The sequence below is a fragment of the Convolutriloba macropyga genome, chromosome 3 (assembly GCF_964194025.1).
Source record: "Convolutriloba macropyga chromosome 3, txConMacr16.3, whole genome shotgun sequence".
Taxonomy (NCBI): Eukaryota; Metazoa; Xenacoelomorpha; order Acoela; family Convolutidae; genus Convolutriloba; species Convolutriloba macropyga.
This window is the reverse complement of record NC_134470.1, coordinates 48,322,847-48,350,773: the sequence shown is the minus strand read 5'-3', so window position 1 is coordinate 48,350,773 and position 27,927 is coordinate 48,322,847. Positions and strand designations below refer to the sequence as shown.

General features: G+C 35.0%; 1 protein-coding gene across 1 annotated transcript in view; it reads right to left on the bottom strand.

The window, feature by feature from the left end:
* Positions 1-22,892, bottom strand: part of LOC142337107 (uncharacterized) — an 84,976-nt gene extending 62,084 nt beyond the window's left edge. The window contains exon 1 of the mRNA XM_075386198.1: positions 22,590-22,892. Within this exon, the coding sequence (XP_075242313.1) occupies positions 22,590-22,657 (68 nt within the window). The 5' untranslated portion in view covers positions 22,658-22,892. The remainder of the gene's footprint in view (positions 1-22,589) is intronic.
* Positions 22,893-27,927: the final 5,035 nt, after the last annotated feature.

Genomic DNA, 27,927 nt, shown 5'->3' with positions numbered 1-27,927 from the left:
CGACTCTTCTTCTGTTGTTAAGAGACTGGATTTAGTTGTCCAGACTCCTAGCATTATCTATCCTTCTGTTCCTTGAGTCTGGCTTTTTTTAGCCCCACCTAAAAATGTCAAAAAGTTGAAATACTTGTAAAAAGTGATAAATCAAACATCGCCAAGATGCATATGCGTCGCCTGTAAGGTTCATATGCGCTCCGAGCCAAGTTGTAACAAGTTGCAGTTAATGGTCTCAAAGAAGCGGGTCAACTAGCAATGTTGCTCTGTGTAAAATATCTGCATAATAATGAAAGAGACAACTTCATAAAATGTCAAACGATTGACAAGATGAAGGAAATGATTGAAACAGAAACGCAGGAGATCAACGAAAAACTGCAGACAATGGAAGAGACCATAACAGCAGTCGTTGATACAAGAGTGGATAGTGCCATTAAAAATATATGCGAAAAAATATATAAGAGCTATGCGGAGGCGGTTGCCGTCTAGCCAAGAATTGTAAGTGCTACATCTAAAGCACACTCCGAAGAGCCGCCTGACTTGGATAACAAAATCAGAAAAAGCATTCAAATACAAGGGATTCCAGAAAACCCCGACAAATCCGAAGCCGAGAATTTTGTCCCCACTACGAATAAAAGGAACGATGTGTAAAACCGAATAGGAGTGACAACCCAAATAACGGAGCTAAAATGAATTGGTAAATTCAGCAACACCAGTAAAAAACAACGGACACTACTTCTGACGCCTCCGACTTAACATGATGCCAGATTAGTTTTAGCGAAAGCCAACGACAAAATCCCAATTCTAACTGAGAAAGGTGTGTTCTTTTTACCAGCCCTATCAAAAAAAGATGTAATTAAAGAAAATTTGTGTCTTAAAAAACGAAAAGAACTACTTGAGGAAAATTTTCCCGCGACAAACTGAAAACTCGAAACCTCGAGTTGTTCAATGATGGCAAGACAGTAGATTTAGGAGATAATCTTGAATGATGGTGACTAGGATTCATCAATACTCTTCTAATTAATACAAGAAGCCTGGCAAGCCTGGAAAGAAGATCAAAATTTGCTAATGCAGTAATGCTTAATGACTATAACACTATATGTAGTTGCGAAAAATGGTCAAACGACAACATTTCATCATCTGAACTACTCTTAGACACCTACACCATATATAGATCAGACAGAAAACAAGATGCAGAAAACAACACTCAAAGAGGGGCAATGATTGCCGTCAAAAACAGCCTAGCATCTGAACAACTTAATACTGACCAACCCGACTGTTCACTCACCTGCAGACTAGAAATTAACAAACTCAGCTTTTTTATTTCTATGTTCTACAAACCCCCGAAAGGAAGTGGTCACAGATACACAAAAGAGGACTTTGGAACATTTCTGTCAGTCCAACCAAAAAGCAGCACAGCAATAATCTGTGGAGATTCAAACTTTGCGAAGGCAAACGTGCACAACTTCTCAAGTGAGGACACTGACGAACAGGAAGCACTAGAACTCTTTGAAAACAACTTTTTTCTTCAAAGTGTTGGTTTTAGCACCCGCGAAAACAACATACTGGACGTTGCCTTTTACCGATATTGTTACATGCACTCCGCTGTTGACGAAAAATTCACAAAATCATTCAACTGCTGAGGTCACAAGATAATCAGTCTTCTAGTTGAGTGCCCTCATGCAGAAATTAAACCAACTTTGAGAACTTTTCAAAGTTTTGTAAGAGCTAATTACTCGGAAGTAAGCGAAATGATCAAAAATGCTGACTTCAAACCAGTGTGCTATACAAACATAAACAACATGTGCGAAGAGATGTACGACTTTTTTGACAATGTAGCACAAGCAACGATTCCCAAAAGCACCAGGCATAGGCAGTATCTACCACCTTGGATTACACCATGTACGTCCAAATTGATAAAACATTTGAACACTCAGCGTAAACTTGTAGCAAACAAACCAATGTCATATCGGAAAAACATCGTAAGGAAAATTCAAAACGTTGTGACAGAGGCCACAGAAATAGATCGGTGTTAATATCAAGAGAAAATAATGAGCACCAGAGACACCAGTGTGATCTTCAAACATCTCAAAAGGCTTAATAAGCCATCAAAACTCCCAAAAGTTCTAATCAATGGTGGAAGATCAGCATCCAACATTGAAGACGAAGTAAACTTAATAAACGAGTTCTTTCATTCTGGCTACACTCCTAAACTTTCCTTTAGCATAGAAGATATCAATTTTATGAACCCAACTTTAACCAAAATCGGAGCTCGACATCACTAAGACTAGAAGCCCTAACGTGTACCCCCTATCTTCTACCAAAAAAGCAAAGCTATCGAAGATGTCTTATACCTAGTCTTTAAGAACATAAAGCGCTTGAGAAAAATTCCCGACCTTTTTACAAGAAGGGCGACAAGAGGCTGGTCACGAATTATTGTCTGGTTTCTCTACTGAATATCGACAGTAAAATTTTCGAAAAACGCATTTACGAGCCACTATATGAACACTTTGAAAAACACTTGAGCAAGCATCAGCATGGTTTTGTTCGAGGTAGATGTGTAACTGCCAATATGTTTTCCTGCCTGAAAAAGATTAACGAGGCAATGGACAAAAACACAAGTGACAACATATTTACCTTCTACTCTGACTTACCGAAAACTTTCGACAAAGTACCGCATATAGAAGTACTCATCAAAGTAGTTCAAATTGGTGTGGGCGGATGCTTCCTCGAAATTTTGGTTGACAATCTCCACAATAGAAGACAATTCGTAAGAGCTGATAACACAAGCTCCAAGGTTCTTGAAATCACAAGTGGCGTCCCACAAGGATCTCTTTTCGGACTCCTTCTGTTCTGTATACTCATCAAGATGTCCTAAGATTTAGCGATCCATACATGTTTGCCGATGACCTGAAGATCCTCTCAATGAGATACAGTGACACCGAATTCCAGGAGGACATAAAGGCAGTAAAAAATTGGGTAGCGACAAACAAAACAGAACTTGCAGTCGGCAAGTGTTCAATACTAAAAATAAGAGGGCCAGAAAATGATTTTGAACTCTTAAATCAAACTTTAAACTCTCTGCAAGCAGTCAAGGACCTTGGTATAAACGTCAGTAACGTCACTGATCGACTTATATAAATGCTAGACTCAAAAAAGCAAACAGAGCCCTTTACTTGATAAGAAGGAATGTTGCCTATGCCGTAAAACCCTTCATAAAACTGGGATTATACAAATCGCTTGTTCTGCCATTCTTGTTATACGGAATCAACTGTACCACGCCCTCAAAATCTGATTTAGGCAATCTTGAAAAACTCCAGCGGAAAGAAAATGGGTGGATAACAGAACGAAGCGAGCCCTATTAGAATGAACTGAGGCTTTTGAACACCTGACCATTACCAATGTATACGCAGATGAACGATCTCCTTACTCTCTCAAAGCTTACTCAAGAGGGAAGAGACGATATTGAAATACCTGAAATAAACAAAGTTCTAGGAGGATCCACAGAATTGTACACGCTCAGAAAATTTAGGCGCGTTCAACACTAAAATTATCTGCACGTGGCAACTGTGTTGTGATTGTCACCGATGCCGAAATTTACTCACAGTTCTCTAGTAGCAAGACTCAAGGGCCAGAACGACACCTCGACATGCAGTCCTAAATTCCCAGCTGCAACAACAACGACAACAACAACGACAACAACAACAAGAACAACAACAACAACAACAACAACAACAACAACAGCAACACTAGATTGTCTAGAGACAGGGCGTTTAGAATCTTTTCCGTTTGTGGCCCCACAGAATAATGGATGCATATTATTTGTCTTCCCCCAGAAGCACGTGCTATATTGTTACATAGCTACATACAAATTTCGCTGTTAATAAAGCAATTGAAATATTCTTGAGGAGCCTGTACTCTAGTGACCACACCCCAGAGATATCAAAATCGACTTTGAAAACACTCTCGAAGCTAGCTGTGAAAAATGCCTTTTTTTATGAAATGAAAATTAGTTTTGTCAGTTTGAGAGCTTAGCAATGTGATCATCACTAGCAGTAACTCTGGCTAGCTTTTGGATGAAATCATTTGAACATCGGATTAAGTCAACGAAAGACATCACCAATGAGATCCCTAAAAATGATCTTGAGGCCTGCCCTGTGTGCAAGCGAAGAATCACCTATAGAGGCAAAGGAGTCGAATGTTAGAGATATGAGAATAACTTTCATGCAAAACTCCAAAATATCGATAATCATTTTTACGCCAAAATGCAGGACATGTTGTGGAACTGCTCTAATTGCCAGAAAATTAACAGTTTAGATAGTGAACCGGAAACTGAAATACAATTATTCGAATGATGTGTAGACTATATAAGTTATATAATTAGCACGTTAAATGGTGAACTGGACATCTTGCTCCAAAAACGAAACTCCCTTCCATTGGAAGTTAAAAAAAAACCTAACGAATATGGCAATTTTGCCTTTTTAGACATAAACATCAATGTAATTAGCTGTTAGGAATTTAATTGCGAGTGGTACAAGAAACCAACCGATACGGAAGTTGTCTGGAATTTCCATAGCTGGACACCAATCCAACATAGAAGAATATTGTAGAAGGGCTTCTTCATTGCGTTTTTGGAAGCACTAGTACATGGCAATATTTTGAGCTATAAAATCTATATATAGCTAAAAAAAATCTATACCCTGAATGTTGGACTTTCATTATATACAACGATGCATTACAAAAAACCAAAAGTAAACTTCGGTTGTAAAATGGAGGCGTGAAGGCACAACAGAGGTGACAAAAACCGCCCAAGAAAGACTTTAAACCCTTATTTTGCTGCAGTATCGAGGTAACTTTAGCCTGCAATTTAGGAAAAAAACGTGCAATTTGACAACCATCTTCACAAAACGAAAACGACGTACATACCTACCGGCAATTGCACTTATGTCGGACAGACGCCTCAACGTTTGGCCACGAGAATTTCTGAGCGTCGAAAAACATATTAACTGGTGGGTCAACTTGCTGTGGAATGCTGTGGGGCTCCAAGAGCCTTTAATTATAAGATAATTGATTAGTGCCAGGATACCAAAGAAACTTATAACGATAGAAGCTCTAGACATAGTAGACGCAAACCACAACTGAATGCGCGGGACGAGTACAAAATCAGGGAACTTTTACCAAAATATTAAGTGCAGAAAACCTATTCTGTCTAAAGAATTACCGAATTGCCATGTGAGCAACGTTATATTGTTGATCAAAACGAAAATCTCCTAATCAAAACTCATACAGAAAAAGACTCATTATAAAAGTTTTAAAGTTCTTCATAGATTTTAACAAACTTTAATGTAGTAACCTCTTAGAATTTTTTTGAAAAAATTGAAAAAGTAAATAGACAATCAAGACACGTTGCTGTCTATATATTTGTAAATATTTAGAAGTTTTAAACTCCTGACGCTGAAAGTTATTGAGAAAACTTTCGAGCAATTTAACTATTTCATATCAACTTTTATATATTATTAGTTAAGCCAGCAAGTTGCCAAAAACGAAATTGTGTCCCACTCTTTCTAGACTTTGCAAAAAATTTCATGTCAATGTCCATAATTGTTTTTATGAACAAAATAAAAAAAAATAAGAACTTTGAGAGAATGCACGAACTTCCTCCTGTGTTATAGAAACCAATGTGTTAAAAAGTGATTGCAAAACCAGATTGACTTCTCAAGATTTACGGTATTCCCCAGGGAACTGCCTTAAGGAACTCGGTTTTTATACTTTATGTCAGCGATTTCAACAAAAATATCAACGAAATATCAAGTTTTGGACCTTTGTGTCTGACCCCCACAACTGAGTGGGAGCATACTTTTTGCACCCACCTGACGCACGTTCAACAACTTACATAATGATTTAGTTGGTAATGACACGTGCTCTGTAACGGGGGGGGGGAGCATAACGCACTGGAGGGCAGGAAATTAAAAAAAAACCATGTATTAAGGTTGCCGCACGACACAGCATATCTATGTCATGCAATGATTGGTGTAGATTGACAGTTGAAAACCGAAGATGCAGTAACAAAACAGATCAGTCTACGAAGAGAAACAAGTTACACTTGAATGAGAGAATAATGATCTGTTTTCATCAGTTTTTCTCAACAGAATTTTTTAGCGCCTGGAGAATATAGTTTTTGTTGCCCTATGAAACCTCTAAATTGATCTCGGAGGAATTTCTGGTTTAGTGCCCTTTCAGCTTCTTTGCAAAAAGCTGTTAAACTTTGATTTAAGCAAAAATATTCTCAAGTTGTTGCTTTCATATAGGAAGCTGATCCGACTAGTTGACAGAAATCATCATGACAAACTGTCACACGTATTGTTTTACAAGGCTCAAAATCAAGGCCACCTTTTTTTCGAGCAATCATTGAAGATCTCCTAAAAACTATTGTCAAGGAACGCATCGGCTGTGCCGATGCCTACAACTACTTAAACTGTAATTCCTTTTATATAGACCAAAAACTATCCACCCTGAGCAAACGGTCGCTACGATTTGAATGAAGCTAAAGCTGTCAAAATATCTTTAATTTTCTGCAAAAGATCTACAATTAAAATCTCTGTGCCCGGCACGCAATCTAAGATTTTTGATTTCAGCGACGTTAACTTCTACATATCAAGCTGCACTACGAATCAAAAATACAATAACTGCTTTCTTCTTTCTTAAACAAACATTGTTTGCTTTGCAAATCAGTCTCAATCTAATTTAGTACTGTAGGCACAACGTACTAATAATGCCACACGTCTCAAAATTGAAAGAACTCAGTAAAAAAGCGGGTGACATACTAAACGTAATCTGTTTTGATTCAGGATGTCAATAGGTAAAATAGTTTAAACGAGATGAAAAATATGGAAAAACATATGGCAACACAATTTCGTTTTTTGTATAAAACTTCTTTTGTTACGACAGAAATGATATCAATATCATATCCACTAGTTAGACTAATTGTCGAGAATAGTTCTCGTTGGACAATTGTGTGATAGTTTGCGCAATGCTGTCCACGAGGCTGTCGATGTTGTGCATTTAATACTTGTTTTTGTGGTTTGCTTTATTGATAGTTTTTGAGTCCTTTGCTAGTTTCATCGTTTTGTCTTGTCTGACTATGATGACTATTCAGGATATATATGGAATCCGTCGTCGCATTTTTCTAAATTGGTTATGTGGCCTATGTATTGTAGACTTTTTAGTTCTTCTTCCACTTGTTGTTCGAAGTGTAGTGGGGATCATCTTCCTTTTTGATTGAGAGGGTTATAGTTTTTGTTGAAATGTGATTCTACCTCATGGTTTTTGTCCTCTTCGGGTTGTCAAATTTTCGTATTCTGTCGCTACTTCTCTTTTTATTGGGATCGTTGAGTGTATATCGATTGAAAAATTGTTCTTAACTTCTGATTTTGTGGTGTCCTTTTGCTTGAGGTGGATACCCAGAGGTTTGAAACGATATCTCCCCACTATGGATCTGTGTTTGTTGGGCACCACTATGATGTCCGCCCGTCCTGCTTTCCATCCCATCCACACAACTTCGCAGTAGAAAGTTCCTATTTTCTTTATTAGTGTATTAGTGTAGCTTCTTAATTGTACTGGTTCGGTTCTCGGCTCCACCACGTAATGCTGTCTCTTGCTTCTATGCACTTGGCCATCTGTTCGTTCACAATGCTGGTAGAGCTTCCAGAGTCTACCATGACCCAGAAGCACTCCAACAACGTGGTTGTCGGGGTGCGTGATTGTCCGTTTGTGCGTTAAGTGGTGTCCATGTAATTAATGTTTGAAGTGTTCTATTGTATGTATAGTTTGGACCTCTGTTGTTGGACCGTCCGTTGAGTCCATCATTTTTACCGAGTATTCTTCATCTGCGGAATCTTCGTACGTTGAATGAAGTTTGGGGTCTAGAGAGATCATATTGATGACTTGGGATGACTGTTCGCTGTTGTGGTTATCGACTTCGTTGATCAATCTCTGGGATTGCTGGCGGTTAAAATTGCTTGAGGGCTTGTTGCATCTGCGGTACATTTGTCCAATGGCGTGACATTTGGTTCTGTGGTTACTGTCCCGTGGTTGTCGGAGTGCTCGATTCTCCGTTTGTAGGTTAAAGTGGTGTCCATATAATTAATGTTTGAAGTGTTCTAAAGCCCGTACGTGTTCTAAAGCCCATACGACACAGAAGTTCCAGTTCATTTGCACTGTTTTTCTCTCCTGCTTGGTTTAAAAATCTGGAGATGCATTATATGGTCTCACAACCGTTACTTGTTTCTTGCTCTAACAGTGCTCCTAGGCCTGCTCTTGACGTGTCTGTTTTGACTCTAGTCTTATATTTTGTATCCAAGGTTTTGTTTTCAGTTCAGTTTCGAACGAGAAAAAAGCACCAATTAAACCACTGAAAAAAGCATTACAAGAAAAAAACTAGTTATCAATTACGTAGTTTTATTCATTTCAATAAAATTAAGACTTCAGAACAGATAATAAACTGGTCCTGAAAGTTTTTTATAGATATTTTAGAAATCCGACATACCCCAAAATTTTAATCTTCAAGAGATGCATAAAAACTTTGCCCTTTCAAGGCTCCATGTTGGCTGAATGGTAAGTTAAAACTAGTGGTGGTGCTAATAGAGAAATTAAATTGGTGGTTCAAAACATGACCTCTTATCGGTCCCCCCCCCCCCTTTTCACTGTCCAATAATAAGATTAGTCGTAGTTGTTACGGTTTCCGCATCTGCATAAGAGTTCCCGTGTGCATTTGCTAGTCTCCTTGTACTACTTCATAAAGAAGCTTTGGTAGATGTCAGTTAAAGACGATTCGCGTGGTGTTCGATGAATTGTCGAACAAGCACGGAGAGGCAGTTGTGAAACTTGTGTCATCATCTTGTGTCAGAGAGTTTTGAAGTAGGTGTTATCTCCCTTCATCAATCTGGATTTTCCAGTTGGCTGCTCGCCTCCTTGAGATTGACTGGGGTCGTACGCATCGCGTGGGGTTTTTCATTAGGGGCGCTGTAGTTGTTGTTGCGTGTGGCTAGCATCAACAAGAAGTCGAGCTTCTCAATATAAAGACTTAGCGGAAACAGTTTCAATCACTTTTTTCAATTTTGGCAGTAGGTTCTTTCGGACTCAAGAATGCACAGAGTTGATAGCTTATGCACTCGTTCCTTTTGCTCCGCGCTGGCACTATTTGGCAGCCATGTCCGTGAGACACATTTTACGATGGGTACTACATGCCGGATTTGGGCATTAAGCTTTGTCTCCACCGGGCACTTCTGTGGGAGTCTTAGCTCAATTTTGAACGAGTTTGTACCAATTTACTTGGCTGATAGGCACCGTTTTTTTTTTCAATTGAAGTTATCGGCAACAATGAGCATCACCTTGCCTTGCTTTTCAACAGTTGTCAAATTGTTTCTCAGAAAGGTGGCTACTAGAACCGGTTCCTAGCGATTGTTGATTTATTGATGTTTGTTAACATTCTGTTAAAGTCTAATCATTTTTTGAGTTTTCCTTTATCACTGTTCATTTGGGCTTGTTTCAAGATTGTTATGGTTATAAACATAAAATTGAAGTACTTGCGACAGAATGAAACAGAGCTTCATTGAGGGCACAATTATCCTGACAAATCATGAAAATAACTATTTATCATACACTCTTAAAATTTTTTGTGGGATCACACAACTTCTTCTCGTGTGAGCATTGAATTACACGATTTTTCGTGTGATAGTCGCAAGTCGTGTGTTTTCACTCAAGAAAAATTATCTCGTGTGTTAATTTTTCACACAATTTTTCGTCTAATGTGAAAACATGTGTTGAAAGCCCAAAAAAATAAATTGAATAGTTTTGAACCCCAAGTTTCTCATTGCCGGTCAATATGGTTACAAGAAAAGTTTTGTGCAAAATTTATAGTTTGTACAAAATCCCAGTTTCAGCGGCCCGTTAATATATAACAAAAACCATTGGCCCCTGACGGCAACAATGGCTTTTAGCGCCCTCGTTTCTGAAAAACAGATTGAAAACCAAAACGGTCCAGCTAGATTGTGGCAAAAAATGCATGGGATTCGAGGAATCTATGCTGTTTTCAACTAAATGGGCATAGCTTTTCACTTACTGTTTGTGAACCAAGATGATTGTTCATGGTAACAACTAAGTGTTTAAAAAAATCAATTTTTGGCGTTCAATTTTAATCTATTGATGCAAAAACAGGTTTAAAAATTTTGCAAAAAAACTGAACGCAATATTGCAGTTATTTAGACTAAAAAGCAACAAAAAATTTGGATGACAACAGAAATTCAATAAAATGAAAAAAAACACAACAGCAATCTCTTCTCTGTTTTTCTGCTCATATAGATTTTAATCTTTATAGAAGTCACCTCTAAATTGCGAAACTATTCGACTCTTCTGATCACGTCGAAATTTTGTTGTCAAAAATTTTGTGCAATAATGTAGAGATTCGCAAAAAATTTTGGATTGTGTTATAATTTTAGTGACTTTGTTTGTATCAGAAAATTGAAACAATGACAAAATAAACTACACAAAAAATGATCCAACGTTTTTTGTTGAGCTGGTATCAATCACGGAGTGTATTTTTTAAAACCATTATCGTGTATGACAGTAAAATAATTTGAAAAGTTATTAAAACCAACAAAAATTTATCAGAGAAACTCTCGGTAATAGAATAAAAGAGTTATCTTTTGAATTATATGAAACATTTAATTGGATTTCTTGCTTATGTCTCAAATCACCTGCCTAAAAATCTTTTATATCTTCGCAATCATTGTTTTTGCTGTGAAAAGCCAATAAAAGCAAATGTTGATTACAACTATTCCAAACAATAGAGGATGGCTTTAAACCGTAAAGCATACACAATTATCAAAAAAAACGTATTCATTTATTTCACAAACTAAGAGAAAATTCCAATTTCTTACAACCTGCAGAATTCCCTGGCCGAGATCAGATGTCAACTTTGTTAAATTTTGGAAGATTCTTGCAAAAATATGTCAATTTTTCCAGGTCAATCTTGCTTGGACGATGTCAATCTTGCAAGATTTTGCAACCTGATCACAATATTACAAAATTTTGCATGACGATGTTTATGTTGCAAAATTCTTACAATATCATTCTTGTCAAATTCTGTCCTCATTGTTTAGTTTTAATAGTGGCGCCTAGTTTTTCATTATCGGACGCAATAAATTCAGTTATAGTTTAGCCTATTTTGATTTTTTTTTTAAAAAATGTACGTAAAATTTTTACTATTACATTAAACAATACAAACTCAACTATCGGACTACTCATACGCCTTTTTGATACTGTTGCACAATTCAATTATATTTTTTAAAAAATATTCTGTCATTTCATGATAGTTAGTTGAGGTTGTTTTTTCAAACTTCAATTTTTTTTTAAAAAAAATAAGTTCTTCAATTAATTCTAAATAAAACATAAGAAATGTGGTAAATTAAGAGTTGTATATAGTCCTTCGTGTCGTACATTAAGCATGATATTAAAATGTATTTGAGTTTTCAATTGTAATTGTTTGGATTTTTCGAATGCTTTTTATATAATAACCTTGCAATATTTTTTTCAAGATTCAGATGTTAATCTTGCAATATTCTTTCAAGACTGATCTCAATTTTGCAAGACTCTTGGAAGATCTTACAAGTTTAACATCCAACACAAACTGGAGTTTTTGCGAAAGTGTTGCTATCTCATGAGAAATTTATGAACCTGGGAACTTTGGTGAGAAAAATTTATAGTATCTTCTTAAACATCAACTATTGAGTTTTTCTCGTTTCCTTAAAACTTCAAATCTTTTAATGTCAAAACAAACGGAAAAATACTAGGTGGTCAAAATGATCAGAAATGAAAATCGAAATTCTTCAACTATTTGAAAAATGCATAGTTTTTTCGGAAAAAGTGAGCTTGTAAACATTTATCTGAAGTTGAATTTTCACTTTTTGTAGTATGGGCCTCAGAAAAACAATCAAACAATCGATTTGCAATAATTTAAACAATGTTCAAATGAGTAAATCTAATGAATAATTGCGAGTAACAGCTATATTGGTCACTTGAAAGTTTGAGAGAAACAGACAAAACTGAAGAGAGGAAACCCAACTGGTTACATGGTTGAAATTAATGCCGGTTATTTTAACTTTCCTGACTCTTATCAAGATCACAATAGAGCAATTGGAACATACAGTTTAATTTCCACACAACTAGTTATTGGAAACGAAGTACGTCTAATCTTAAGAAATCTTATGAAAAGGCTAGAATCTGAACTTTACAGTCATCAAAGGGAATGATCAAAAATCGGAACAACCCAAGCGTCACAAACTCTTATTTAGAAGCAGATATTGCTTATGAGATCTTCAATACAAAAATTGTTTGCTTAGAACGCTTTTTAATTTTAAGAGTTAATTGCAGTTGGTATTAAAAGGCCCTACTCAAGTATATAATGTATTGAAAAAAGTGCGCTACAGATTTAAAACCAAATAAGCTGTCTTATACGAATGATTTTTCGCGTTTTCTGAAAAGTTCAAACTAGAACGAAAAACAATCAATTCAATTTCAATGCCCAAGTCAAATGTTTTCCGATGTTGTACAGTTCAAACGGTTTTGATATCAACAGCCAATATTTTTTACAACGTTCTTCCACTTCATGTTTGTAAACCAAGATGATCGACCATTGTAACAACTAAATGTTAAAAATCAGTTTTTGGCGTTCAATTCAACATATTGATGCAAAAAGTTTTGAATCTTTGCAAAAAATTGAAAACAACATCGCATTTTTTAACTAAAACGCAACTAACTATCATCGGCATCTGTCAAGATTTTACTAATTTTACTTTCTTGATTAATGAAGTTCTTAACACACGCATTCGAAGGAAGCGGTTTTGTAAATGTTCCCTGAGTAATATCCTGTATCAGCTCATCTCATTTTGAAACAAGTCCCCTCAAAAAAAATTGTTATAGTTCATCCGAAGAAAACATTCTATGAGTTCAAACGCAGCGTTTGAGAAGATATTGTAAATTTCTCAATAGGATTTGATGCGACAATGAGTCGAAACCTCTAGATAGACTGAGCACATTCTTATGAACAATATTACCATTATAAAAATCGTGTTGAGTTGAGACCATGAAATACAGAGAAGCATCTCGTGCTGATGGTAAACGTCGGAATCCAGACTGAATTGGAAAAATTAACTAAAAATTCTCAAGTTAACATTGAATTGTTCTTGCAAGCATTTCATATATATTTTATAAAAAGACGAATTTTCGGTATTGTACAATAGATTCAGTAGTTAACGATATTCGAATAACTTAATTTTTCATTGATTAGTTGGGAGTTATGGCGAGGAGGAGCAAAAGTGAGGGACTAATGTTTTTACCGTCGATAATCCATGAAGGAACCTCATTAGGATTAAAGGACTTAATAATTTTTTGGGAAACTTTTTCTGACGTTGGTTAAGAACTAAATGATGAACCGTCAGCAGTAAGTTTTTACTCTTCTTCATTTTTCTTGCAAAGTTATAGACCTGAGTTTGAAGACACATAATTAAACTGGTGTTTGGCGTCAGCAATCACTTCGTCAAAAGAGATTTCTACTGCATCAACAGTTTTGACTTATCGTCGTTTGATACTTAACGTCGGAATCTAGTATGAAGTGGAAAAGTTCACTTTATTTTCTCAAGTTAACGTTTGATTTGTTTTTGAAAGCAGTTTTTATAATTTTCCTAAAACGACGAATTTTTTGATATTGTACGATAGTTTTGGTAGTTAACGATGTTCAAAGACCTTAATTTTTTATGGATTGGTTGAGAGTTGTGACGGGGAGGGGCTAAAGTGAGGGGCTAAATTGTTTACTGTCGATAATCCATGAGTGAACCTCACAAGGATCAATGAGCTTAATGTTATATTAGAAAAATTTTCCTGACGTTGGTTAAAAACTAAATGATGAGTCGTCTGCAGCGAGTTTTTACTCTTCTTCATTTTTTTCGCAAAACTTTTTATCTAAATTTGAGTACACAAATTTAAACTGCTTTCTGACGTCAACAATTACTTAGCCAGAAGATTTTTCCACTGTATCAACAGTTTTGACTTGTTTATTATTTCTATCATTATTATTTCTCAGAGTATTTTTAAGGTTTCAGTGATCACTAGAATTACCAAGTGGAAAAAATGTACCTCCAAGATTGGTTTTCCTGTTTATCTTTTGATGTATTTGAGAACTAAGTTGCTCCTTACTGTATATAGACAAATTTTCTGGCGATAAATTCAGAATATATCTATGATAGGCTGTTTGAGGTTCTGGAAATAAACCTTAGAATTCCTCATCAGACCAAGTTTTCCTTACATTTTTTGGATTTTGTCTTCAAAATCACTGTTCCCAGTGAAGCATATTTTTTTCAGTTCACTTTCTGAAATATAATTAAACAAATTAAACAAATCTATGGTTTTTGAACATTCATATACCTTTAAACTCTTGAGCACTCACAACAATCTGTAAAACAATATTGTTAATATTTCTTGTTTTTAATTTTTCGTAAAATTGTTATATTTGGTCTTCCAGCTTCCCAACTTTGGCAATGATCGGTTCTGAACGGGGTATCCAAAAAAGTTATTTTTTTACTTTGGCATCAAGTACTTTGAAAATGTTTAAAATTGTTTCTGTAGGCTTGCATACACAAAAAAAATTAAATCAAATCAATCACAAAATAATTCATGTGCATACGCTTTTTAGATACTTTTTGAATGTTAATTTGAACACTGGCTAAATTGATCTGCACTTCTCCAACAGTTCGAGCAATTTTGTTTAATTAATTTAAAGGGCGGGATTTTCCTCAATATCACCACCAGGGCGCTTCGAAAAGATTTAAGCATATCAAATGTAACGAATCTTTCTCACCTTCGACAGGAAAAACATTACACCTCCCATTTTGCATCAGCGCTTCGTATTCTGTCCGGATACTTTGTTTGGGCCTTTTTCCTTAGCAAATGTTTTTCCGCTATATTCTTACCGTTGTATTAGCAAATCAGTTTTAACTAATTGCTCAATTAATTTCGTGAATTCCAAATTAAACTGGGTTTGCTACAAATCACACAGTATGTGATCTCTTTACGTATAGCAGCTAAATCTCACGTGGTACTCACGACTTGAAATACCAGAGGCAGGGACACTGAATCAAATGGATTTCGGCCCAAGCTCTTTGTAGATACAAGACACAGTTACGAATAACTCAAAACTCATGAAGAATTTTTAATACAAGACGAAGAAACAAAATACTGCTTAAGACAGTTTATTTTTAAAATTTTGCTGAGTTGAAGAAAGAGAACCGATTTCCAAAGCGAAGGCTGTTTATTTTTTAATGGTTCGCTGTGTTTCTTCCTTTTTTCTTCCTTTTCACAAGACATACTGTTATTTTAACTAGAATTAGAAGATTTTTAACTAAAAACGAAAATAGTAACTATGACAACAGAATTTGAATAAATTGAACAAAAGACACGACGGCAATGTCAGTTTTTCTGCTATTATAGTTTATAATTTTTGGAGATCTTTTTGGAAATCAACTCTAAATTGCAAAACTATTCGACTCTTTTGATCACGTCAAATTTTTGTCGCCGAAAAAACTTGTAAAATATTGTGCAGATTCGCAAAAAAACATTTAGATCGTGTTCATGATTATAGTGACTTTTTTATATCAGCAAACTGAAACGTTGACAAAATAAGCTACACAAAAAATGTTGCAACGTTTTTTGTTGAGCTTGTATCAATCACGGATGAACTGATAAGATTCTTATCAAAATAATCTGATACCATAAAAAGTTTATTTATTCAAAACATTATCGTGTATGACCGTTATGAAACTTGAAAAGTTATTAAAACCTACAAAAATTTATCTGAGAAACTCTCGGTATTAGAATAAAAGTGTTATCTTTTGAATTTTATGAAACATTTAATTGAATTTCTTGCGTATATCTCAAATCACCTGCCTAAATATTCGTTTTATATCTTCGCAATCATTGTTTTTGCTGAGAAACGCCAATAAAAGCAAATGTTGATTACAACTATTCCAAATAATAGAAGATGGCTTTAAACCGTGCAGTATACACAATTATCAATTAAAGCGTATTGATTTATTACACAAACTAAGCGGAAATTCTTGATTCCGATTTCTTACAACCTGCAGAGTTCCCTGGCCGAGATCGGATGTCAACCTTGTTAAATTTTGGAAGATTCTTGCAAAAATATATCAACCTTTCCAGGTCAATCTTGCTTGGACGATGTCAATCTTGCAAGATTTTGCAAACTGATCACAATATTACAAAATTTTGGATGACGATGTTTATGTTGCAAAATTCTTACAATATCATTTTTGTCAAATTCAGTCCTCATTGTTTAGTTTTAGTAGTAGCGCATAGTTTTTCATTATCGGACGCAATAATCTCAGTTATAGTTTAGCCTATTTTGATTTTTTTTAAAATGTACGTAAAATTGTTACTATTACATTAAACAATACAAACTCATCTAGCGGACTAGTCTTACACCATTCTCATTCTGTTGCACATTTCAATTATTTTTTTAAAAAAAATATTCTATCATTTCATGATAGTTAGTTGAGGTTTTTTTTCAAACTTCAAGTTTTTTTAGAAAATAACTTCTGCAATTCTAAATAAAACATAAGAAAAGTGGGAAATTAAAAGTTGGAAATAGTCTTTCGTGTCGTACATTTAGCATGATATTACAATGTATTTGAGTTTTCAATTGTAATTGTTTGGATTTTTCGCATGCTTTTTGTATGCTAACCTTGCAATATTTTTTTCGAGATTCAGATGTTAATCTTGCAATATTTTTTCAAGACTGATCTCAATTTCGCAAGAATCTTTCAAGGTCTTGCAAGTTTAGCATCCAGCACAAACTGGAGTTTTTGCGAAAGTGTTGTTATCTCATGAGAAATTTATGAACCTGGGAACTTTGGTGAGAAAAAACTTTTAGTATCTTCTTCAACATCAACTATTGAGTTTTTCTCGTTTCCCTAAAACTTCAAATCTTTCGATGTCAGAACAAACGGAAAAAAATAGGAGGTCATATTGATCAGAAATGAAAATCAAAATTCTTCAACTATTTGAAAAATGCATAGTTTTTTCGGAAAAAGTGAGCCTGTAGACATTGATCTGAACTTGAATTTTCATTTATTGTAATAAGAGCCTCAGAAAAATAATGAAACCTACAACTTTCGTTAATTTAAATGTTTCAAACAATGTTGAATGGAGTAAATCTCTTTAAAAATTTCGAGTCACTGCTCTAATAGTAAATTGAAAATTTGACAGAAACAGAAGAGAGGAAACTTTATACTGATTGCACGGTTGGCATTAATGACAATTTGTTATTACCAAACTTAAAAAAGAACAGATTAGCGCTTAAGTTTATATTTCAGGAGGCAAATCTAGTATCAGCTGTTTGGTAAGAAATGAATCCAACCAGTGACAATAAAAAATATTCTGTCATTATGAATTTATGCCATCATTTGGGTTCAAATTTGCTCAAACGCAGAGCTTTAGATTAATTATATTATCGTTGACATCACAAAAAATAGCCATCTAAAGATTTTTCAACGCAATCTATAATTTATTGTGAGGAATATATCAGAGAAAAGATAAAAAAAAATTGTTTTTTGGATTTCTGCTTTTGCTGATATCTGAGTTAGTATTTACATGACTCGCCTACAAAGAATTTGCGTTGCCACAAGTGTTTAAAAATAAAAAAAAGTTACAACAAAACTTTTCCCTCAAATAACAACACAAACCAAAGTACAACGCCAACTGATACACTTTCATTGCTTGGAGAAACATGTAGGCCAATTTCAGTGATATTATCCTGGACAGTTTTTCTGCTCCTCTATTTCTGCGGTTAGCAAATTTTAGACGTCGTTTGTTTTGATTTCTTTCTTAAAAATTAACATTTTAGGTGCATATGTCTTGGACAATTTCACGCCTAGAATTATAGACCACTGTTGAAAGTGCAAAAACAAAATCAAGCATTAACTACTGGGTGCCTGGCACCACGTTCATCCAATATTTTCATCGAGCACCTTTTAATAATTTAAAATGGGGCCCTTCTGGGGCCCTTCATCACTTCTGGGGCCCTTCATCACAACAATAACCCAAAAATATCTATAGCTGAAATGAATACATTATAAAAACGTTGTGAACACTTTGTATGAATAAAACTGGCAATATATTTGCACATGAACGCACAAACGTCTGGACTTGAACGCACAAATTTAGCGCACACATTTTGGCTTGGAACACACAAAAATCTGGTCATATGTAATTTTGAACGCACGAAAGTCTGGACATGCGGTCTTTTGAACGCACGAAGAACGCACAAATTTTTTGAAAGCACGAAAGTCTGGACATAGGTACGTTCTGTCTGGGACGGTCTGCGCATAGACATGTTTTCTCTGGGACTGTCTGGACATATAGATTTTCGGTGTGGGACCTCTACCTGTGTTGCCATAAGGTCACTTTAAAAACTTTTCAACAATCAGTTTGAAAGAACAGACAACAGATTACTAAACGTCTTTGCCTGGTACTTTTGAGCGGCTTAATTTTAGTACCAGGAGCTGATGATGATATTTTTGGTGAAGCGAAACAACAAATCTTTTTGCTTGTCGAGGTCAAAATCAAAGACGAGATCTGTGGGAATTACAATTAAGGTTCCTTAAATTGGAGAGTGGACTTATTCCAAAACAAAAATGCTTTCGCGAAGCTTCAATTAAATTGTTTGTATTCAAGTTATAAGATTCAGAGGGAGATAATCAAAGTGTACGAACTGCGAAAAGGCACTACACACACACACCCATATATATAAAATTGAAGTTGCTTATGTCCAGACTATCATGCGTTCAAAGTTGCCTATTTCCTGACTATCGTGCGTTCAAAGTTGCCTATGTCCAGACTATCGTGCGTTCAAAGTTGCCTATGTCCTGACTATCGTGCGTTAAATTTTCCTATGTCCAGACTATCGTGCGTTCAAAGTTGCCTATGTCCAGACTATCATGCGTGTATCATTCGTGTTTCCAGACCGTGGTGTTACTTTGAACGCACGACACACCACTTGTGCGTTTATTTCGTTCTGGAGATATCAACTTTCGGTCTGAGACCTCAGCCTGGGAATTTATATACCAAAAACACCGAATATTAAAATACCAAAGGAAGCAAGCAAGTAAATCATAGCCAAAAGGCCAAAACAAGAAGTAACTAAAATCCTCAACCTATTTTGAAAACAAATTCTATTATTGATGGAATCTACATTTTTCATTTTCCTCGAGAAATTTTTCCTCTATTTAATTTCTGGCTTTTGGTTCATATAATTTACGCAATTGCTATTTCTGTTCAATCAAGATTTTGACGTACTAATAAAAAGTTGGGCTCGAGTTCGGGTGTTTCCTAAATATAAGCTGAACTTTTTTATGTGCCATTTTTGTCAAGCATGTTTTTTTCACACGTTGAGGCCTTTAGGCTTCAACGTGTGAAAACAGCATGCTGGACAAAAATGGCATATGGAAAAATTTCAGCTCATGTTTAGACAACGGCTTTGAACCCAACTTTTTATGAGCACGCCGAAGTCTTCATAAAGAGATGTAGAGCTGAAAATAGAGTTAAATGCGGTATCAAATTGTTAATTGAGTTTTTAAAACGTATATTCTCTGATGGCTATTCAAATACTTAGAATGCGTCTTTTTTAGAAGCAATTTCTATTTTAATAAGTGATAGAAAAAAAACTTTTTATTTGGACTCAAAATTTCTCGATAGTTCAGGAAGATATAAGTTATATGTCAAGTTTTTTTTAGTCCTCTAGCGAAACTACAAAATTGCACTTTACTTTTACTACTTATATAAATATTTTAGTAGAATTGTTCCATGTTGCTTATTCATTAGAATTTTTTCTGGCTTCAAGCTTTGTTTGCTTAGCAATCACGATTAAAATCAGGTTTTCTAATAGTGAAAAGTTGGCCCATGATTATGCAATTGTTACCAGCGGTGGCACGATTTTTCAATCCTGGTTACACCGAACAAACCAACCTTTTTTGGTAAATAGCTCATAGTTTCACAGTTTTACAGAAAAGTGGACTCATTAGACTCAAAACCCATTCATGTCCTAAAAAATTGACTCTATCAACTGCAGAAATTTCGCAATGCGATTGAAATATAAGAATGCAATTTTTGAGTTTTTTTTTCTTTATTCGACCGTGTAATTTTCTAACTAAATCACAAATTTTTTGATAATGTAATTTATTGCAACACCTGCAGAAATAACCAAAATTTCTGTTATGCTTATTAGTAAGCTTAACTGGGAAATTTCATCATTCTTGTGGAAATTATCGTTATTTTTTATTTGATCAATTTACTGAAGACTAGAGCAATTCTTTGCTAGTCTAAAACGAAAGTAATTGAATGTATATATAAGCATTCTCTACAGATAATTATTTGCAGTTATTATCTAATTGTTGGTCATCACAGCAGCTATTCACAACTTTATTGAATGGTAGTCCAAATTACTGTTCCAACCCTCCAAATATATTCGGGGTAATTCTTTATCAAATTTTTCAATTTGACCGATAAATAAATTTGAAGGCGAGAAACAAAGGTAGCATTATTGGAAAACTCTTGATGAACTGAGTCAACTGTTCGTTGGCGAAGAAAGTTTCCCATGTTTTATTTCTGGAACTCTTCATTTCAATGTTTATTTTTTTATTAGAATACATATAAAAGTATCTGCTAAAATGAGGGACTGATAGTGATGTCCTTAAACTCCAAAATCAGTAATTCCTTTAAACCAATGCAGATTCAGCACCTCAGAATTGCAGGCTAAACAATGTACAAAAATTATTTGAAAAAAATCAAAAGTATTGTATTATTTTATATTTAAAAATGATCAAAAACTGGTAATTTCAAGGATCACTCAACTTCTGTATTTGCTGCTGAGTAGTAGATTTTTATTATCTTGATTATGCAATTAAAAACCGGTTTAGAAAATATTTACCATAATGTTTTCCATTAACAAGAAACTTCCATTTTACGTAATTGCATAAATCGGTACAAAAAATACTGGTTTTTTTGCGAAATTTGACAAAGACTGTAAATGTGAACATGAGATGCTAGTGTGAGTTGGACAGTAGAAAATTGTGTGACAGTTTTATTTTCTTTTTCTCTCTCTTTTTTCGAGAATTGGTTTATTCAAAGTTCAGTTATTTTTTTGAGTTTTTCTAATTGCAAAAAAGTGAGTACCTTTATTATATTCATACGACTGAAAGACCAAAATTTTTTTGGTTTCGTTGAGCCACAAAATTTTTAAAGCCTCTGATTGGGAGAATTAATTGAAACAATTCCCGAATTTTATCCTTTTGTTCTTATTTGTCAAAATCTATATCAGGTAGAATTTACAGTCTCCAATAAGGAAAATTCTTCAAATATGTTTTGATCAAGAGAACTAAAACGCACGGCATTTTCCCGGGGTCAAAGAAAACTAGTATTCAGAAAATTCTAGACTGTAGTCAACAAAAATTTTGAATAATTTATCATTTGATTCCATTTTGGGCTATGTGAACTGAAAGTATTCAGTTTAACCACCAAAACAATTTTTATGGTGGTTGAAAAATATTTCTAAACTTTTCAAACCTCTCCTTTCAAAAAGTTTATCAAAACTGTTTTTTATGTTGTTTACTTGATTTTATTTTGCATATAATCTCTTCTCCAATTGGATCATATTTCTGCGCATCAACACATTCAAATGCTTTGTGGAAAACAATAAGGCGTTACAATAACGAAGGCTCAAAATTGGACAGTTTTTACATTTTTTTCCGTAACACCAGTAAATTAGTTTACCTAAACATTCCCTAGTTTCAGATATTTGCTTTGAAACATTTATCGAATTTTGTTTATTAAGATTCCAGGGCTCAACATAAGCTACCAAATTTAAACCACACTGAAGAAATATCACAACTTAAAAAAATTCCTAATGTCAGCTGCCATTTCAGAGGAAAAATCAGGCTGTTTTCATTTAACAAAAATTGAAATTTTCTTTTGATCAATTTTGCTTGTCAAAACATTTGAAAATGCAAAAATTTGCCAACAAAGAACATTTTTAAATTGCATATTTTTTGCAAATCGTGTATATATTTTCAAAAACAAGCGGCTACAATAATATACATATACATTTACTGCTGCAGCGACTCTGATGATAAATTTCTCAAATGAGGATAACAGGGAAAAACAATTTCAAAATATAGCATTTGGAACTACTAAATTTCGAACTACTAAAAAATGTCTCGATAAATTTTTTTTAAATTACTAAATTTATTTGACTAAAAAATTTCAAAACTTTATATAAATAAAAATTCCCAATACAAAATTTTGATTTTAACAAAAGTGGAAAGTCCTGAAAAGTTTTTAAAAAGTTTAATTATTGGAAGGATTCATCATCTGATCAGATAATTTTGCTTGGCGCAAGATGATGTCTGAAATTTCAGAATTGTCTGATTAAAATTTCTCATAAAATATTAAAATACGGACTTTTAGAAATAACTTACATCTCAATGCTGGAATTCTTGGTTTGTCGACCTGAAGTTTCCACACTTTCTTCAAATGATCTCTCCATTATGTATTCATTAATCCTTCCATCAGTTGAGACAACTTGAAATAAATTAAAGTAGTAGAAAAACTCAGAATAAAAACAGTTTTGAAAAATAATGTTAACCGAAGTCACGCATTTGTAGATAAGAGCGCGAACAATGGACTGTTATGTTTAACGTATACCACACCACACAAAAGTACTTTTCAATTTCAATCAAACCAACTTTCAAGTCTCATTTTTTTCAACCAGCTTTACATTCAAGATAAGATTAGCTACACAAAAATACAAAAATGGCCAATTTGGATAAGTATGCAATGTACCACGCTCAGCATGTAGCAGTTAACGTGAGTTTCATTCAATTCTATTCTCTCTTACCTGGACTTGATTAAGTGACGTGCCAGTTCTAATCTTCGTTCTTCAAGCTTTGCTACAAACTTCGAACTTTACCAAATTGTATATTACTCAGCTAAAATGGTATTTGATTGAGTATATTAGTTATCTGAAAAATTTGCGCGGCCCTTTTACATTCATATTCACACAATTATAGTAATGAACAAAATAAAAAGTTTTTATAACGTTTACTGATTAGCGTATAGTTATGAAAATCACAAATCAGCAATATTATAACACACAGAGACTTGATTTTCTTACATATTTATCTGCAGAAATGTAAATTTACAACACAAATTTGGTCAAACGTGAAGCTGGTCAAAATTGACATAACAGTAAGAGACTTTTCATTAGCTTTTCTGCTCCTTTTTGAACAAACTTTGAACAAATAATTGTCAAAGCTTGGCTTAGTGGTCACTACTAACTAAATTAAATTTATAACTTAGCCGCACTTTCGCGCATCATTTAAATTGCTTTTGACTATGCTTTGTGAATTATACTAGGTTCAAACTTTTCATTGCAGTTTCCACAACGAAAATGTTTGGTCAAACGATAGAGAATAAATACAACAATGATACTTTCAATGTTTACAGCAAATACTCAAGTGCAGGAAACACGGCTGTAATCACTCTGAAAATTTAATTGTAATTTTTGGGATGCCTTTAAGTCCCGATGAAGTTCCGGAGAGACACATGTGTTTACTTGTCCATTTAATCTAACTAAAATAGTTATTTGTATTGCTGGCAAGTGAGGCTCTTCTATGTCCGAAAAACTCTCTTTTCTCTTGTCTCTCTTATCCGAAAAAACTAATTTTAAGAGCCTTGTTCTGAAAAACTGCAGTTTAGGAAATTTAATTCAGCTATGAAATAACCACTTCAGAAACTTTTCTCACAACTAGAGCGAGGCCAATTAAGTAACAGTTGAAGAACTGATGCATGACCGAAATCATATATGTACGTGTGTCATACAGATTTCGTTGCTGTACTCAGAATGAATTTGCGATGCCAATTTAAGACTTTTGTCACTACAAAATTATTCGCTATTTCGCGGAGCGAATTCACTATTAATTTTGTGTTTTGAAAATCTGTTTTTTTTCTGAGTTCTAATTATGAGTACTATTAGCGCCGCTAAATTAGCTTTAATTTTCGAACTAATATTTCGCTTAGCGAAATGAGGCTTATTCTAATATTGTGAAATTGAGTAAATCGCGGGGCGAATTTCGGATTGAAAGAGATGCAACTAAACTTGAGTTCAAATTCGACAAGCATGATTAAATTAAGATTAACAGAATGTGATCAGCAGTTTGATCATAACTAAAATTTACAAATTGCCGCAGACAGAATGACTGGACAGCAAGAACAGACATTTATTTCAGGAAATTATGTAAACAAATTTAACAAGCATGAAATGATGAAGATTTGATCTTCAGCAGGAATTGAACAAACAAGAACTAAAAAATGATGAAATTGAACTAGATTAAAATAACTAAAATTAAAAGGATTTAGTATTCCCAAATCGATATCTCCATCCATACTAATTCATACTATATAACATTTCCCCCTCGACGAAAATAAACAACGAAGTAGTTGATCAAGAAATTAATAACATATTTGCTGGTTACTATAAATAATACTGTAATGTTTATGAAATTTTTTATTCAGACTCGCTTTCATAGATCCTTTCCGCCTCACCAACTGTCTTTGATGTTTCTGGCACATCATAATTCGCGGAAATATAGTATTGGGTCAGTCATGTTTGTGCCGGTGAACATGGGCTTATTGTATAATCGGTCTCTACATTTTGATTTTGGCTGCAGTTTTTTGAATTGTAGAGACAATTGATTTATTTTCTATTTGAGTTTGCTTGATTAATTGTCGTAGTTTTTTGACGCGAAGGTACCGAAGATGATGACGTGGTTGGCGGACATGTTTGAGTGGAAGCTAAGGACTCGTCAGATTCTGTAATCGACGGGGAGGATCTTTTTCTTTTCTGTGTTGGTTGGAAAGATTCAGTAGCTTTAGTTGCTGCTTTTCTCTTGGGTCGCGTTGGTAGCTCCGCAATTACGATAGACGTAAGCGGAAGCTCCATTGGCGGCGCAAAATCAGTTACACTTTCATTTGGTGGCTCTGGTGGTGCGGCTACTAAGGTTTTCTTTTGGTTTAACTGGCATTCGTAATCGCAACGCACTTGTCACGTTTGAGTGGATTGACGAAACTGCGATGACATCATCTGCAATTTGCTTATTCTTCCTCATTTTATTGCTCTCCAACTTTCGTCTCTCGCGTGCTGGTTAATTAAGTCCTCTGTTATCTTTCCTGACGGTTTTTTCGGTCTCCTGTTGGCATAAATTTGTAAATCAGTTTGACGCTCTAGCTTCGTTCCAAATTTGGCCAAATCAGAGTTTTTAATCGTAACCTCTCGTTTCCCCGGTTCTTTGAATACTGACGTGTTGGCGTCTGTTTTGATTACCGATGATCCAGGCGCCAGAACCTCGAAGAGACCATCGAGGTTTTTCTTTGATCTTTTGCTCTTGGGTTTATTTTTTGCTAGTTTTACTGTAAATGAGGCCTCCGTTCATGGCACTGCCATACCAACATCTGGATGAGGTGTTACACAAAATTTTTTTTCAGGATCCGCGTTGCTCTGTCGGACCGCATCTTTGCTAAACCTGTCTCTAATTTGTTCCAGCTCGATGTCACTTCTTGCTTCTGTGTCAATATTGTCCTCCGAGATCAGCTCTTCCCAACGGACTGTCTCCACGTCCGAACATTTATTCAAAATTCGTTTATATGTGAGACTACTAGGATCAAGTTCAGTTGAAATATTACTTAATGGAGTATTCGCTTTTCTGCCAAATTGTGCTTCAAATGGCGATATATTTATAGTCTTTGGCGGCATATACGTAGTTGGTATATAATCGATCGATAATGAGCATCGAATATGAGTTTATCGATGCTCTCAAATTAAATTGCTTTTGCGCCACCGCTTTTATACAAGCTAAGCGATTCTTGATTGTTTAAATTAGCCTTTCAACAAGTCCAATTGCTCTGTGGTCGTGTATTGGAGCTTCAATTAATTGTTTATTATTTTGATTACAAAATGCTTTAATTTGTTGAACAGTTTGGCACCGCGCTTGGTCTAATCTAATAGAACTAGGTATTCCATATAGCAAAACATATTCTTGAAGGCACTTCAAAATATTATCTGCATTTGCTCTATCAAATACCTCCGAAGACAGAAATTTAGAAAACCGATCTATGCATGCAAGAAAGTAGACTTCTTGATTCTTTTCATTATAGATTGGTCCGCCAAAATCAATTTGAACTTCTTCATTTGGTACTTTGCACAATTTTAACGGTGCCCATTTGGTAGTGGGAATAAGAGACTTTAAATTTTTACCAATTTTTACACAAGGGTAGCATTTTGCAGTTTTGTGACGACATCACGATGCATCTACGGCCACCATGCATGTGTCGCCATGTCCGTTATCCCCCAACTCCCTGGATGTGTTGCATGTATCCCCTCCACATAAGCGTCTTTGATTTAGTTGGGTATGGCGATGCGATCGTCAATACACACACATCCAGTTTTAACATGAAGGTCCTTCCAAAAACTATGGATGTAAGGGCTTATCTGTCGGTATCTGTCCTCGTTTTCTGTGAGAACACAGTCCCTGATCTCCTTGAGGATCGCGTCTTTTGAGGTGAGGCTTGCCATCAGGGTACTTGAGAATATTTTAAACAATGCGAAGTTAAAGGCGTCCGTAAATGGGTCATCAGTGGACGGCAAAGTAACTGTAGTGGTGTCTGTGTTTGGCGTCGATGGTGTTGCTGGCACTGCGGGAGCTGTGGATGGGCCTGTTTTGTCTGCAAACCTTACTTTAAATGGTGTTGAATGCTTCACTTGCATGAGAGTTTTGTCGTCTGAGTTTGACATCATTAATACGTTTTGAAATTTACTGGCCATTCGTTAAAAATTATTTAAATTTTTTTTCGACTGGTTTTTGGAGCGGTTTACGGCAAAAAGCGAGTGTGGAATGTGCCAATTGTATTTTAATTTTCCATAATCGCGGAATATTCTCGATTTCGCGGTGCAATTTCACTGCTTAATTTGTTACTGGTATGCGGAGTATTTGAGGTTTGTTTTATAAGTGGATTTCGCGCCGCAAAATCAGTGTATTTCTCCGCTTTTAACAAGAAGCGTTTTGCGCTGCGTTCAATCACGTCCAATTTAGCAATTATGAATTGCTCATCATAAGCAGATATATCAACAGATTTTGCTGTGGGTCGCGTGAGATATAGTCAACAGGTCCCATTTTTGACCCGGGTAGATGATCGATCGTAAAGTCAAAGGTAATAATCTATCGACTCATCGTGTTAATCGACTATTATAAAATTTGCTAGCTCTTTTTTCTCTCATGATCGATAGCAAAGCCCTATGATCAGTAATTACAGTGAATGCCTCATCATAAAGATAGTACTTGAAGTGTTCGATGTACCAAACAAAACCTAAAAATTCAAGCTCATTGATGCTACACCGATCATCTACAGAATTTAAAAATCGTGATGCAAAAGCTACGGTGTTCCAACCGTTTGGAGTTCTTTGCTCTTATGCACAACCCAAACCTCTACGTGAGGCATCGCATTCTATACGTGTTTTTTTATCGGGGTTCAAATGCTTTTTTCTGTTTTTTCATTAATCTTCTGTTTTATCAGCTTGAATTGTTCTTCATGTTCATCTGTCCGAAGAAATTTTGTATTTTTCTTAGGAAGAGGACTAAGTGGAAAACACAATTGCGATAGATTGGGGATAAATTTTCAGATTTTCACAGATGATGAACTTATCCCATAAAGTATTGTAGTTTTTTTGAGATTTGAGAGTGTTGATATTTTTTCGATTGCATC